General features: G+C 35.0%; 2 protein-coding genes across 4 annotated transcripts; both read left to right on the top strand.

Moving 5' to 3' along the window:
- The first annotated feature begins 931 nt into the window (after positions 1–931).
- On the top strand, positions 932–6591 carry LOC108210838 (casein kinase 1-like protein 1). Its single transcript, XM_017382266.2, has 15 exons — positions 932–1089; positions 1174–1214; positions 1478–1547; positions 1643–1791; positions 1908–2003; positions 2080–2150; positions 3164–3225; positions 3335–3398; positions 3470–3554; positions 3645–3771; positions 3889–3968; positions 4045–4108; positions 4711–4847; positions 5573–6273; positions 6348–6591. Exons 1-15 carry the CDS (start codon positions 1014–1016, stop codon positions 6418–6420), a joined length of 1896 nt encoding a protein of 631 aa, XP_017237755.1. The 5' UTR covers positions 932–1013; the 3' UTR covers positions 6421–6591.
- A 1616-nt stretch (positions 6592–8207) lies between these two features.
- LOC108211763 (uncharacterized) lies at positions 8208–15122 on the top strand. 3 transcript variants are annotated; one of them, XM_017383445.2, is made up of 16 exons: positions 8208–8442; positions 8524–8549; positions 8700–8954; positions 9040–9135; positions 9232–9302; positions 9562–9623; positions 9722–9785; positions 9864–9936; positions 10068–10194; positions 10306–10391; positions 10467–10530; positions 10628–10737; positions 10914–10987; positions 13689–14285; positions 14543–14621; positions 14826–15122. In XM_017383445.2, the coding sequence occupies exons 1-15, from the start codon at positions 8373–8375 to the stop codon at positions 14613–14615; spliced, it is 1848 nt and encodes a 615-aa protein (XP_017238934.1). In that variant the 5' UTR covers positions 8208–8372; the 3' UTR covers positions 14616–14621; positions 14826–15122. The 3 variants fall into 3 exon arrangements, with proteins under 3 accessions (XP_017238934.1, XP_017238935.1, XP_063945640.1); XM_017383446.2 differs by having other exon boundaries at positions 8209–8425; positions 14826–15121; XM_064089570.1 differs by lacking the exons at positions 13689–14285; positions 14543–14621; positions 14826–15122 and adding an exon at positions 11617–11863 and having other exon boundaries at positions 8210–8442.
- Positions 15123–15936: the final 814 nt, after the last annotated feature.

The following is a 15936-nucleotide window of genomic DNA, read 5'->3' as shown; positions in this document are numbered from 1 at the left end:
CTTCCACGCAACTTAATTTGATCATAATAGATTGCACTTAGGCTTATATGATCAATTTATATGAAAATCTTGAAAATGGGCAATTTTGTATGGGAATAACTGTTTTCCAATTATTAGATAGGTAAAAGAAGAATCGTAAATTATTAGTTTATCACCTAGCTAAAAAGAAGAATCTCGATCTTTTTATAAGAGTGATGCTGTGTTTAATTATCAAAAACAGTTTGTTTAACGGTGTGTTTAATTATTAAAAAGCAGATGGCCGTGGATCAATCTTTTACAAGATCAGTATGCTTATTGATCAGTGGAAGTAAGAAATGACTTTTTTCTGTCTGATATTATAATAAGTAAAGACTTTTTAGTTCCCTTAAAAAGTAGGCATTCCATCAGAATATTCATTTCCAATTGCCAAACGGATAGCAATGAAACTTCATCAGCTCATTCCATCATTAGGTAACATATTGTAATATATGAACTTATCAATCTCTGCAAGTTAAAGAAACAGACATTTTTTATTGTATAAACTTTGAGAACATAGGGTCTTTGCTTCTGAAAATTCAAGTAAAAATTTATTCGAATTTACAAAAATTTCAGCACACTCAAATTCAAATTTCACTGAGTTTAACATGTTAATTGTTTGCATGAATGAGATGAACTATATTCTAGGTTGGAAACGATGAACTTTGGAGGAAAATTATGATTTAACGAAGTGAAAATTTTCAAAAAAAACTTGCCTGCATTGGGATCACTAAATGCTTGAGGGGACTACGCAATTGATGAAGTGAAGATCCACCTAGTTTGACCACGACAACCACAGAATTATGAATATGCTTACGAAGTTTACAGTTGACCTTGGTGGCTCTGAAGTAATTGTTTTAATTTTTTAAATTTGATCCAGGTCCTACAATTATATATATATAGAGAGTGATCTTTCTGGAAATACTTGAGGCTAATTCTCTACCTTAATATTTGACCTGCTAGTAGCCTGGTATACATATTGGGAAGCTTGGGTTCTGATGGAGATTTCTGTTGGCAACAAGTTTCGCTTGGGCAAGAAGATTGGCAGGGGATACTCTGGAGAGATTTATAGTGGTTCGAGCAAACTTTAAACTTCTTTATATTTTGTAAGTTTTGGTGGACAACGTATGAATTTGGTCAGCTGAGCTCTTTCTGCAGGTACTAACATGAGAACAAACGAGGAAGTTGCAATTAAGCTTGTGAGTGTTTTGCCTCAGAAAAATCTTTACTTTGATCTATAAACTGTTGCCTGTCAGTGTTATTAAGCTGAAAAGACTTTTATTTGCTTGTAAATTTTTGGTAAAGTAGGAATGCATTCATAGCTAAACCCTCACTACTCAATCATATGGCATATAATATTCTCTAGTTTCATGAACTGATTGAGGGCGTCATATTTGGTACTTAATAGTAGTAACCCTCCCACAAAAATTATTGATTTTGAGATATCATTAGCTATCATCAGGAAAGTGTGAAGACCAAGCATCCTCAGTTGCTGTATGAATCAAAGTTGTATGCGCATCTACATGGAGGAAGTAATGCCTGATCTCCCCCTTTCTGTTCTTTCCTCGATCATTTTTTCATCTCACTATCTTTTTTGTGGATGTACTGGCTATATTCCTATCTGCAGCTGGAATTCCAGATATCAAGTGGTTTGGAGTGGAAGGAGATTATAATGTTATGGTGATGAATTTGCTTGGACCTAGTCTTGAAAATCTCTTTGACTATTGTGGAAGAAAATTTTCTTTGAAAACAGTTCTCATGTTAGCAGATCAAATGGCAAGTTTCTTCAATTTGGACAATTTTAGATCTCATTCTATATGCTGCAATGTGTTTTTTATTTGTTCATGTGCTTAAGTACAATGATTCACTCTAACACCTTTATTATTGTCCAGATCAATCGTGTAGAATTTGTTCATTCTAAATCATTTCTACACCGTGATATTAAGCCAGATAATTTTCTCATGGGATTACAGAGCCGAGCAAATCAGGTCCTGGCATATACTCCACATAGGTTACAGAAAAATATTTGTAAATCCTTGTAACTTTCCCTTTCACTTGATGCAGGTTTCCATCATAGACTTTGGTATTGGTAAAAAGTATAGAGACAGGTCAACTCACCAACACATACCTTACAGGCAAGTTAGTGTTTATATGTGCTTTATGCTTTCTAAATTGTTCATGGAACCATTCAAAAAGATTAACTTAAGTGTAACATTTCATTACATCATTGATTGACTGAATAAAACATCTGCGGTCTTATGTGCCTCAGAACTTACATGTATACAAACTTTCCTGTCTATGTTTAGTCTTCATCTTTTCATATCCTATCAATGATAGTTGGTAATAGTATAAATAATAGTATTACTATTGAAGTATATTGCAGCTTGATAACCCCTGAATTTATAGGGACGATAACCTTTGCGCCCCAACTTCAGAAAATTGTTCAAAGTGCATTCATTGTAACATTTTTGTCCATGAAACTTTAATGGGTTTATTTGCAGCTACTACGTTTATCTGCAGAAGATAAACATCGTAAACTAAACTTTAGTTGGATTTCATCTGAACTGAAAGCTCTAATCATTAATTGAAGGCTGAGGAGCTGCTATCTTGGCTAATAGGTCTTGGATAGAATGGCTTGGACATAAAAAAAGAAGAAGCTGGTTTTCGATTTGTTAGATATGTAGACTTTTAGCTTTCAATTTTTAGGTGGTTGGATACTTGACTTTCTGGTTGCTCTAGAGCTCTAATTTCAGGGTTTCTTCGAGGGACTAGCACACTTTAAACTTTGGAAGCATATATATATTGAGGTTCGCACAAAATATGAAGAAGCAGCAACAGTGCACTGAAAAAATGGGGATTAACTCGTATATGGTTGTACTTGAGACTCACGCAGGAGAGCATAAGAATATAGAGAGTCTTTACTAGGGAGGGGCAATAGGCAATAGGCAATAGACAGTTTATACAGATATTGAGTTTAAATTTATTTTTCTCTTTTCAACTTAGAAACAATGGACAAAAATATTGTTGGTGGATGCACCCATTTTTGAATTTGGGGGTTGCAAAGTGTCTTGCAAACTGCAATTACTCTTTTAATATTGTTGTTATGAAGGCATATTAAATATTGCTACATGTGGGCATGAAACTGCAGAGAGAATAAAAACTTGACTGGGACAGCAAGATTTGCTAGTAGGAACACCCATCTTGGTATCGGTATGTATTAATGTGGTTTATTTTCTACTAATTTACTCGACTAGTTTGTTTAGTGGCTTTGCTCATTTAAATTGTTTTCAACTTTCTTTTGTAATTTTGACTGTACCAGAGCAGAGCAGAAGGGATGACATGGAATCCCTTGGATTCGTTTTTATGTACTTCCTCAGAGGAAGGTAATTCCACACACTTATACTTTAATCTTGGCGTTGTTTCTCTGATACTTCTATCTGTTTCTTTTCTGCAGTCTCCCATGGCAAGGTATGAATGCTAGAACTAAAAAAGAGAAGTATGAGAGGATCAGTAAAAAGAAAGTTTCGACATCCAATGAAGTAATTGGTTACTTTGCTATTAGTTATATCCTCTTTGCATGTTGCTCAAACAGAGAAAACAGCTGACACTTTTTGCAACATTTTCTTCAGGCATTATGTCATGGTTTTCCGACCGAATTTTCTTCCTACTTCAATTATTGCCATTCATTGCAATTTGAGGATGAGCCTGATTATGCTTATTTGAAGAGAGCATTCCGTGACCTTTTTATACAAGAAGGTTTCTGATATAAATTCTATAAATATTTATCTTTGAAAATAATGTTTTCCTTTGCTTTCCAGCTTTTAAAAGAAGAGGCTAAGTTACAGTGATGCCATATTCTAAACTTGATCGCAGGATTTCAATTTGATTATGTTTTTGACTGGACTGTAAAAAAGTACCCACAGATGCAAACGACTGCCAAATTCGGGACCCTTGTAAGTGCCATAATAAATCTGTCTTACATCTGATTAGTATATGGGTGATGAGCTTAATGATAGTTTTCTTTGTTAGGAGCCAACTGCTGGATCAAGTATCGCAATCCAGTCTACTAATCCAAACGTTGACCCACAGCTAGGTAAGACTGCTGAGGGAAATTGATGTGAAATGGCTATAGATATTTTTTAATATTTAATCTATTTGCGTATTCATTGACGTTGTAAACTTTGAGTACTAAAGAGGTATCTTATCATATAATCTGACTCATAATGGTATAAGTAGTAGAACTGATTATATGCTAAAACTAAAAGAAGTTTAGATCGCTGTTATCACTGAACTTATAGGTTTTAACGCACTCTCATTTTTACTGTCGATAATACTGTTTTGGTTGGGGTTAATAATCTCCATTTGTGTTTCAAACCATGTTACAGATTTGTAGGTAAACTTGACAGCAATTTCCAATAAAATAACAAATTTCTGCATCCAAGCCAATTCTCAACAGATTATTAATTTGATTTTTGGTAGCTGTTTCACTGTCTTCACTTTCAGTGAACAGCTTCCTAAATCTTACCAATTTATTAGACTTTTCTAAAGAAATTTTTAGTTTGTTACCATTTTTAATGCATATTTCGCATTCTCCTGGGTCTCATACGCCTAGTATCCTAGGTCTTCAATTTTATGCTTATACTTGTTTCAAGTTGCACCCACAATCAGATATTTCCGTCTGCCCTGTCCTTGCAGGTGACAAAGAAGTGAGGCAAGGTTTTTCTTCTATTGATCTTTGTGGTAGAAGCAGCCATGGACAAGATTTGTATAGAAGAGTTTTGTCTAAGCAGAAGAGTCCGGTAGTGAGTGACTTACTCAAGGGCAAAGACATGGTAGGCTCTATAGTAAAAGTTTTGGCTGCCCTTGTTTATTCTGACTCTGGATAAATTGTGCCTAAAATTTGCAAACACGTGCTTTATTTGCATTTCATGTTCATGATATGCAGTGTTACACAAGGAATTATTAAAAAAAATTCCTTTTGTGGCTTGCTCTAACAATTACAATGGTACAACCAACAATGTCCTTTTAATCTTTTCTTTCTCAAATTTTAGGATTTAAGTTTGGCACATATTTATATTTGAGCATTGTAGAACAATTATATTAAGCTAGTTTGAGACTGAGGTTACAAGAAGTTCAAAATTCTGTGTAGAATTTAACGTCTCTGATCAATCTTTTAATTTTTAGTGCACTTTAATGGATGTGTCAATCTATGAACCTACCTTAGAGTTTCATAACTAATGACTGCACTATTTTTTATGCGTCTTTTTATTTTAGCTCTGCAGGCTTCCTGCCCCTTAAAACTAACTATGTTTCAGTCACAATTTTTCCTTTTTCGTTTATGGGGCTGGGTGAAGCTTAACATACATGATATAGCAAAGTTAGTTCATTGTGAAAGCAATTAGCAGTTGAAATTGTGGGCATTCTTATTAATAAACCTTGTTAAAACTTTTTGGGTATCTGAAGTCTTATAGCTTTATTACACATATATCTGCACTTATGGTTAATATGGTCCTCGCTTTTTGTCCTCATAGAAGCAACACTATAATTCAAATTGCAGTTGCCAAGCTCCAGTTCTTTAGGAAGAGCAGGTGGGTTATTTAGACAAGCTGGCGTCTCTAGTAGCTGGGAACCATTTACAGGCGGGAACGAGTTAGATCCTCTTCATTCCCTAACCGCTTATGATCCGAGTGATGGCCTGGTTCCTTCTTTTTTTACGTGTGACATCTGTGTGGAACAAAAACCATTTAAGGAATCATTCCCTGTAAAGGGTTGTACTCACTATTATTGTTCTGACTGTGTTCACAAGTATGTGGAATTAAAGCTACAGTTCAACATCACCCAAATCCCTTGCCCAGATTCAGGTTGTAATGGTCTTTTGGAGCTTGAACATTGCCAGTCTATTTTGCCTCCGGAGGTGTTTAATAGATGGGGGGACGCTTTATGTGAGGCTCTAATACTAGTCTCTCCAAAATTTTATTGTCCCTTCAAGGATTGTTCTGAACCTTTAATACAGGATGCTGATAGTAATGGAATAGTAGAATCTGAATGTCCGAGTTGCCGGAGATTATTTTGTGCCAAGTGCAAGGTTCCTTGGCACTCGGGTATAAAGTGTGTGGAGTTCCAGAAGTTGCACAAAAATGAGAGGGAAAGTGGCGATATTATGCTCATGCAACTAGCTAAGAAAAACAAATGGACCCGTTGTCCAAAATGCAAGTTTTACGTGGAAAGGTCTGAAGGTTGCTTGTTTATGAAATGCAGGTCTGCATCACATCTTACATTTTACTGCATTTCTTTTGTTATGTGGTATATGCTGATCTTTTGAATAATCTCAGGTGCGGACATACTTTCTGTTACAACTGTGGAGCTCCTCTAGTGAACCACTACTGTACCAACTGCAAGCATTGAATCATGGTACATACTCTTAACATCTACCTTAGTGTACAAGTTCTTAGCATCCCCCTCAACATGTACAGTACCGGAAAAGCCCCCACATAAGCAACCTTGTTGTTCTTTCCATGATCTGTACAGAAACTAATGATGCAAAATATGTTTTAAAGAGAATCCTCTTTCATTTGATCTGCGTATAATGTCTGTAAACTTGAGATTCCAAAGACACCTGGATGTTCCTTTCATGACAAGTTGTGTGAACCACATAAACAAAGAACAGATATCTATTTCAGCGATCAACACAAGGCTCTGCGTACAAGTAAATTTGCTTCATTAAAATGAGTACTCAAAATTAGAACCATTGCAGTATCACTTTGCATATAATCAAAACCACAGAAATAATGGTCCTCCTTAACCAAACTGCCTATCATAATGCTTAATAATTTGGCTTTTGCTAAGGATTTGAAATTGTTAAAAATATATATTTTGTTTGATTCTCCTCAACCAAATTGAGTATTATAATTAATAATTTGGTGATAATTATATATACATCAATCTATTTGCCAGGAACTTTGTGATGGCTATCCGACTGAATTTGCCACCTACTTCCATTACTATCATTCATCGAGTATACCATGACCTCTTTATAAGAGAAGGTTTTTAGCTTGTACTTTAGAAATATTTAACAATCCGACTGCTTATATTGGACTTGTTGGAAATTTGACTGAGCGGTTAGATTTAAGGTCAGATAAAAATTTTGTTGATTTCGACCAGGTCAGTTGAACTTATATTCTGTTAAAATTAAAGTTTGTTGAGTTTAAAATTAAATGCAACTAATATACCAGAAGGCAAATCTGAATTCTACAAAAAGATGAAAAAATTTCCACTCAAAGCAAAACACCAAATTGGAAATTTAGTCGACCTTAGTTCTTTCAATAGAAAAAGATAGTCTGAGTATGCCTGATTTCAGGCGAAACAATAAATAAACAAATTTCCGGAAAAATATACTAAATTTTTAACAGTTGGTCTTAAATTCAACTAACAAGTAATTTGCAACCTCCTTTAGAACGCCAGGTTCATTTTACTACTGTATTTTGGAGTTTTCTTCTTAACAATCTCGACTCCAGCTACGTCCTGCAATTGAGTTCCAATATTTCTTGAACTTCCATTGTTACGTGCAGATATGGCTCCAAATCTTTTGCAGATTAACTTCAAGTGATAAAAAAAATGATATATCTTTTCATAGGATTGTCATCTAAAAATTCTTAAGATGTCTAGTATGTTTAGGTGAACAAAATTGAACATATGTTATACTCCCTCCATCCCTATTTATCTGTCCACTTTGGAGTAAAAATTTGTCCCTATTTATCTGTCTATTTATACTTTCAAAACTAATTTAATGATAGTTTTTCAAATATATTTCCATAATTTCAATTTTCAAGGCTTGACTTATTTAAAACTTGGTTGAATTCATGTTTTCAAGACATAAAGTAGGGGTATTCCACCATTTTCAAGATATTAATTAGAGGTATTTAATGTAAAAGTTTATACAATCAATTATTTCTTAGTATGCGTTTTTTTCTCCAAAATGGACAGATAAAAAGGGACGGAGGGAGTATCTTCATAGTTACAAGCACACTTCAAAAGTTTATGATTTGATGAATGAAGTGAAATTGAAGCTATAAATAAAAGAAAAAACTCAAATTAACATATAAAATTAAAAGAGTCGAGACCAAGTTGGAATCAGTAAACGCATAAGAGAAATTAAAGATAATTTGTAGTCATACTCAATGAGTAGATTCAACCAATTTAACGTGTATGACTATAAAATGGTACGGCTCTGCAAGTTCTAGTTCTAGTTTACCAGTTCAATGTATTAGGTGGTCTTTGGTATTATTTTTTATCCTAAATCTATATTTAAGCATTGTTTTTATCCTACATTAGTATCGGTGTTTGAAAGTTTGAGTCTGATGACGATTTTAGTTGGCGACAAATATTATTTGGGCAAGAGGATTGCAGATGGGTCAGAAATCTTTTACGGTTACTTTGCAGGTTTTTAAATTTTGTATGTTTGCTGGCTGTTTAAATAAGAATTTGACGGTTGAGCTTTGGTTTTCACAGGTACTGAGGAAGTTGCAATGAAGCGTGTGAGTGTTTTGCTTGTCATTTCTAGTACTCTACTCAATTTTGGATCTTTGCTCAGCTTTTGGTGTTTTCAATTTATTTTAAACAGATATTTTAAATATTTCTTAGATCCATGATACTTATGATTCTGAAAGGCCATATATTATCATCAGGAACATGTTAAGCAGACAAACCGTCATCCGTTGAAGTATGAAGCAATGGTGTATAAACATCTACAGGAAAAAAGTAGTGCTCAACCTCGGTCCCTAACTGCTGAAGATAGAATACCGAATATGAGGTGGTTTGGAGTGGATGGAGATTATAACTTTCTAGTAATGGATTTGCTTGGACCCAGCCTTGAAGATCTTCTGAAATTTTGTGGCGGAAGATTTTCTTTAAAAACAGTTCTCATGTTAGCAGAGCAAATGGCAAGTCTCTTTTAATTGCTGCAATGTGTTTTTAAAACTTGCTAATGTGCTTTGATCCAAACTTTCAACCTTATTATTGTTTCAGATTGATCGGGTAGAATTCATTCATTCTAAATCATTTCTACACCGCAACATTGAACCTAGCAATTTCCTCATGGGATTACACAGGCAAGCAAATCAGGTCCTGGTTTATACCTAAACCTTTCCTTATTGGTTATGAAAAGAATCTTGTGGTAAGTCGATTTTTATAGTAAAATCCCCTTTTCTTATGATGCAGGTTTTCATTATAGACTTTCGCCTGAGTAGAAAGTATAGAGACTCGTCGACTCACCAACACATACCTTACAGGTAAGTGAAATTTGAATAAGTTGTACTTTCTGAACTTCTGTTATTGCAACCAAGTCAAATAGGTTAGCAAACTCTTTGATTGACCAAAAGACATTTGTGCTTAAGTTCTTTAACTCGTTCAGAGACTGTTTTTGTATATAACCCGGCTTTCACTTGTTTTTAGCATTAATGATGGCCGTTTATGTATAATATTATAATAACTACAACTGTTGCTAAGCTTACCCTTGAAATATTTATACATACGGGCATGGAACTGCAGGGAGAATAAAAACTTGACTGGGACAGCAGAATATGCTAGTATGAATGCTCATCTTGGTATCGGTATGTGTTCCTGTGGCTCAATTGCGCTAACTTGGTTTGGTGACTGCTAACTAACGATGAATCTCAGTTCAATTTTTCTCTGAATTTTAACTGTGTAGAGCAGAGCAGAAGAGATGACCTAGAATCTCTTGGATATGTTCTTATGTACTTTCTTAAAGGAAGGTGACAATTTCTCTCATATACTTAAGTCTCAAAGTTTGTGATACCTATCTGAAACTCCTCTATCATTTCATTCTTTAGTCTTCCATGGCAGGGTCTGAAAGATGGACAGATTGAGAAGATCAATAAAAAGAAACTTTCAACATCCATTGAAGTAATTTGCTTGTTTTGGCATTGATTAAATATATCTGTGACGAGAAAACATTAGAAAATTGCTTGATTCCCTAAACCAAGTTCCTAGCTAAGTCAACTGGGTATAGTTGATGATTTTTTCCTTGTCTCCAGGCATTGTGCCGTGGTTATCCTAATGAATTTTCTTCCCACTTCCATTATTGTCGTTCATTGCGGTTTGATGATAAGCCTGATTATCTTTATTTGAAGAGCATGTACAGGGAACTCTTCAAACGAGAAGGTTTTAAACAAATTCCAGATATCTTTCTCAGTTAAAATATATGTCTGACCTTGCTTCCTAGCTTTCAGAAGAAGTGATTAAGTTGTAATGCCATTTTCAACTTGGTCACAGGATACCGGTCAGATCATGATGCTTATGATTGGACAATTCTGAAGTACCAGCAGTTGCAAATGGCTGCTCCTCCATCCAATACCCTCGTAAGTGACATAAAAAGATAAGCTTCCATAGTTGTTATATGCTGTCATGTGCTAAATGATGGTCTTCTTTATTAGGATCCAACTGCTGGAACAAGTTCTGGAATCCGGCCTGCTAATCTACATGTTGACCTACAGTCAGGTAGGGCGATTTTGGTGTAAGATTACTTTAGATGTTTTAAGAGGAGCTTCTATTTTTTTCCTGCTCCATTAAACTTTTATTAAGATAATCATTGCAGGTGACAAGCATACCGGGTCAAGCAGCTATGGACAAGAAACGAAGAAAAGACGTTTATCTAAGCAGAAGAGTTCAGAAGTAAATGATCCGGAAAAGAGGAAGGATGCCACTGTAAGCTCTATTAATTTTGTTCAATTTTGTGCCATAATTGTACTCCTACTTCCCCAATTTTCAAAACAATTTAATATGTAAGGGCTAGCTTTTTATACATATCTTTACTGGTTAAAAGTGTAAAGTAGTTTTCATTTTGTTTCTCAACAAAAACAGCACTATGGTTTAATTTGCAGTTTCCAGGCTCCAGTTCCTTGGGATGGTCAGGTGGATCAATTAGCAGCGATAAAGCATTTACAACTGAGAACAAGTTAGATCCTTTACATTTTCTTGCTTCATTTGTTCAGCGATTGAGCAATATATGTGGATTAGTTATATCGTTCACATAATAAAATAAATTATACATTAGTATTTTCCTCAGACTTGGATCAACCAAAAGATAATTTTATTACAGAGTAAAACAGAACATATGGTTAATATAAATTTATTACCTCTGAATCTTATACTTTTAGAAGAAGAAACGATTTTAGAAAGTCTAGCACCTGGATCAGTCAATGCTGGGGATGATTTATATCGTGCTCAGTCGCTCACTTTATATAATAGTATGTGCTGCAGTAGCTACCCAAGGGGGCTTACTATGGCAAATAAGAAAGCAAAATATAGATTACTAGCTGTCTCATATCGGATCAGCTTATGCATATAGAGAATGTATAGCTTACAAATTTAGCGGGGAAAATAATATTGCAGAGATTGAGTATGGATTAACCCTGTAAAATAAATTTGTCTTGTTATCTAAGCTGTGACATGGCATCATATATGTACAAGCTACCCTCAGCATCTTCACGACTGCGCCTATAATACTGTCATTAGTTTTATACTGTGATTAGTTCAACTATACTAACTCAGGTTGTACTTTCTGTTCCTTTCTCATCTTACCAGTAGTCCTAGGTACGGACATAACTTCTGTTCCAATTGTGGAGCTCATATAGTTAACCACTATTGTCTCGAGTGTCAGGGGCGGACCCAGGAATTTCATCCACACGAGACTATATCTACCTCACCGTTCCATGGATCCACCTCCTTCACTTTCTACTTTTTTTTCATTTTTTGCTGCCTTGTCTTGCTTCTCTACCTGCGTAAAATGTGGAAGTGAAATCAAATGCAGAGTATCTAATTGAATGTTGTTTTAGGACTTCAAGATCTTGTTCAATATTATCTTGCGCATCAGGAAACAACAGGTCATTCTGGGAGAAAGTTGCACAAGAATTTTAATAGCAGCTTTTTTATTTGGCTAAAGATATAATTAAAAAGAAATACGACAGGAACTAGGGAAGTGATATTTGCTTATTATCTACTAATACTTATATCAGGATCGTCAGAAGCTTGGTTTTTGGACCTTGGAAGTCCTCAGTTTCATCAACTTTCATGTGTAGGATTTGTGTGGATCATAAACCAGTCAGGAAAGTGTTTGCTATAAACGGCTGTTCTCACTCTTATTGTTCGGATTGTGTTTGCGAGTACGTGAGAGCGGGGATTACATTTTCTAAATTATATATCATAATAAGAGTATCTCTGAGGATGTTTGACTAAATCAAAATTTATATTTATCGTACTATTTTCTAGTCATTTTTTGGTATTGTAATTTTATTTTATACTTATGTACTTTCTATTTTATGCATGTAATGTACTCTTTTTTTAATTTCAATGAAATTTGCTTTTCTATTATTCTAAGTTTTTACTAAAACATTAATTTTATTAATTATTAATTATAAACTATTATTAATTAAATATTAATATTTACAAATTAATTTTAAGTCCGATAAACAAAAGATATAGTAATAATCATTATTTTATAATAATAAAGTAGATGATCCAAATTTGGATCAGTGAACAGTGGTGATCCAAATTTGGATCAGTATTATTCACTGATCCAAATTTGGATCACTTTTTGGATCTGGAGGAGAATTTGGGGTAATCTACCCCAAATTTGGATCTTTGGATCACTGCTGGGTTTGCCCTTAGTACATGAGCTTATCAATCTCTGCAAGTAAAAACAATGGAGCTAAACCTGGAAAGATTGTATAATATTGGGAAAATTAATTCTAAAGTCCCTGAACTATAGGCACTTTTTTTCAAGGTCCCTGAATTATAAATGTCAATTCACAAGTAATTCAACTCTTGATTTTTTTCTACCTGGGTCCTTTCGTTGGATCTGGTTTGATGTCGTTAGTTCTTCCGGCGTACTTGGTTGGAAAAGCTCAAATCCGGTGAGCTCGAATATTCCGACGAGGCTAATTTGAACATTAGAAATCACGAAAATTATATGAACATGCTCATAATCACACAATCTATCAATCTACATCATTATAATTCGAATAAAAGCTATTAAAATGAAAACTAATATTCAACTCAAAATTCGAAAATTACCAAACTAAATTTTGATGGTATAGATGGATAGGGAATTGAAAAACGAGTAATTTGATTACTCAAGCTTCAAATTTGGATACCGGGATCACCTTCAAAGTTATATTTGATTCTCATGAAATTAAGAACTAACGGCGTCAAACTAGATCTAACGGAAGGACTTTGATAAGAAAAAAAATCAAGAGTTGAATTACTTATGAATTGACATTTATAATTCAAGGACCTAGAAAAAAAAGTGTTTATTGTTCAGAAATTTTAGAATTAATTTTCCTTATAATATTTGACAAAGTAGTCATCTATCGAGTTTAGTATATCAACATCAAGTTTTAGTAAAAGTGGTTTTTTACCCGAAGCAAACAATCAACTTTATTTGGAAACAATCCTGGGAAACAATCCTGACATGGTAATACTGTAACATTATTGTTAGTGTCCCACTGAACTGAACTTTTTCTTTAGATAAACACTCAGTATTTGATATTACCATGCATATCTTTTTATGATTTATACCTACACGACACACTGTTATTAAGACCTACAGCAAGGGTTGAAAATTTTCACCTAGCTGCAATGGGAAATGCTTTTACCAGGATCATCACAACCTTGTTTTTTGGACCTTGGAAGTCCTTAGATCCACCAACTTTCATGTGTGGGATTTGCATGGATCATAAACCATTGAAGAAATCTTTTGCTATCAAGGGCTGTACTCACTCCTATTGTTCTGATTGTGTTTGCGAGTACGTGACCTCCAAGATTCAAGACAAGATTACTCAAATTCCTTGTCCTGTTTCTGGTTGTAATGGCAGTTTGGACCCTGAACATTGCGGTCCCATTTTGGCCCCCAAGGTTTTTGAAAAATGGGGAGATGAATTATGCGAGGCTCTGATTTTAGCCCCTAATAGATTTTACTGTCCATTCAAAAATTGTTCTGCACTTCTTATTAAAGGGCGTGATTTTAAAAAGATTGTTGAATCAGAATGCCCGATTTGTCATAAGTTGTTTTGTGCAAAGTGTATGGTTCCTTGGCATTCTGGGATTAAGTGTAGCAAGTTTCAGAAGTTACAGAAGGAGAGGGAACGGAATGATATATTGCTTGAGCAACTTGCTAAAACAAAGAGATGGAGAAAGTGTTCAAAGTGCAAGTTATATGTTGAAAGGACTGAAGGTTGCTTATTTATGAGATGCAGGTCTGAATTTTACTTTTATAATATAATCATATTTGAATGATGCTGTTTATTTTTTCCTTGTACAAGTATCTTTTTAGCAGCCTTGATTATGAGAAAAGTTTAGTCCTATTGCATATGAGTCTAATAACATACTGAAATTAAAGGGAAGCAAGTGATTGATATATTTCTCATCCCTTTCTTGTAAGTTGGTATCCATTGTTTATATCATATTAATCAGTGTGTTTTGCATTTATATCTTTGATATATAATGCTTGCAGGTGTGGGTATACTTTCTGTTACAACTGTGGAGCTCATCTAACTGAACATTACTGTAAAAACTGCAAGCACTGAATCATGGTACTTATTTCATTCCCTTTTCAAGCCATAGAAGCTGTAGCCACTGGGGCACGATGGCTTCTTTAAATTGAATGAATCATTGATGACTATACCATATTGCAAATTATGTCTGATGTATAGTCTTCAATGATTCATTCAATTTAAAGGGAACAACAGACATTGATCTTGTATAACTAATCTACTATATGTTTATCACTTTTGCAGTTCACCAATTGAGTTGGATGAACTCCCTCTACTGGTTGGTCCGTCATGACAGGCTTCTAAGAAGGTCCATTGGTGCTCAGGGTATTTCAATTCTGTGTATGCTCCCTGTTCACTGTATATTAAAGGGACAATCGCGATCTTACAAGTAATAGTATATTTTATCCATTGGTACTTGAAGGATATTTTATCTGCTGTGTGCCTGGTTTCATATAACTGAAGTTTTATTCTATTATTAAATGCTGTCTTCAAAATACAATAATTATACAGTTCTGCCCCAGAACAGATTAATATGTTCTTGTTCATGGGTCCTGTTCCCTTGCAAACAGTTGCCGGGGAGCAATTATCCAACAATCAGTCTCCCAGCCGTTGGATCGTTGATCCAACGGCTGGGACAAAAGATAGAATTTTTAAGTGTCCGCGGTAAATAACCGCGGATACACCGTCTTTCCGCGTTTTATTACGCGGACACATAGTGTATCCGCGGCAAATAACCGCGGATGATGCAGATTGTTATTATCCCCATCCGATTCCACATCGAGCGATGACTTATCTTCTTCTCCATTCGAAGTATATGAATTTCTTTGTTTCGATTCGCTCTTGTCGTCGTCAGTTTTCAATCTCTTGTTAGGCGGCTCATCAGTACAAGTGGACTTGACAATTTCACCCAATCTTTGCTGAACGTGTCGTCTGAAGGGTTGGTGTTTTTGTCGATTGTATTCCGAGAATTTTGATCTCAGAATATCCACTATTTCATCAACGTTTGTCATATTCTTCTTCTTGTACAATTCTTCAATCTCATATCTCAACCGCCTATGTGTCATATTCGTTTCGAGAGACGGCGACGAATCGACAAAAGAGAGTAGTGTAAATGAAAGAGGAGGAATGGCGTGATTATTAGGGTTTGAATCGTTTGATTGTGGACTGGGCCATCACTTGTGTGCTGGGACAAATGTCTCTGTCTTGTCCGCGGTAAATAACCGCGGATACCCATGTGTCCGCGTAACAAAACGCGGAGTATCCGCGGTAAATAACCGCGGACACTTAAAAATCGCATCTTTTATCCCAGCCGTTGGATCGTCTTAGGAACAGATTGTTGTGTATCTGTTCCCTG

Source organism: Daucus carota, chromosome 3, assembly GCF_001625215.2.
Source record: "Daucus carota subsp. sativus chromosome 3, DH1 v3.0, whole genome shotgun sequence".
NCBI classification, from domain to species: domain Eukaryota; kingdom Viridiplantae; phylum Streptophyta; class Magnoliopsida; order Apiales; family Apiaceae; genus Daucus; species Daucus carota.
This window is presented reverse-complemented; position numbering and strand designations above follow the sequence as displayed.

Excerpts from the sequence above, each read along its gene's own strand:
- LOC108211763 (XM_017383445.2), top strand. The coding sequence starts at position 8,373 with ATGACGATTTTAGTTGGCGACAAATATTATTTGGGCAAGAGGATTGCA. Across the intron at positions 10,195-10,305 it reads GGAACTCTTCAAACGAGAAG|GATACCGGTCAGATCATGAT; the intron begins GTTTTAAACAAA and ends ACTTGGTCACAG. Across the intron at positions 14,286-14,542 it reads TGCTTATTTATGAGATGCAG|GTGTGGGTATACTTTCTGTT; the intron begins GTCTGAATTTTA and ends TAATGCTTGCAG.
- LOC108210838 (XM_017382266.2), top strand. The coding sequence starts at position 1,014 with ATGGAGATTTCTGTTGGCAACAAGTTTCGCTTGGGCAAGAAGATTGGC. Across the intron at positions 2,004-2,079 it reads TACAGAGCCGAGCAAATCAG|GTTTCCATCATAGACTTTGG; the intron begins GTCCTGGCATAT and ends CACTTGATGCAG. Across the intron at positions 3,226-3,334 it reads GAACACCCATCTTGGTATCG|AGCAGAGCAGAAGGGATGAC; the intron begins GTATGTATTAAT and ends TGACTGTACCAG.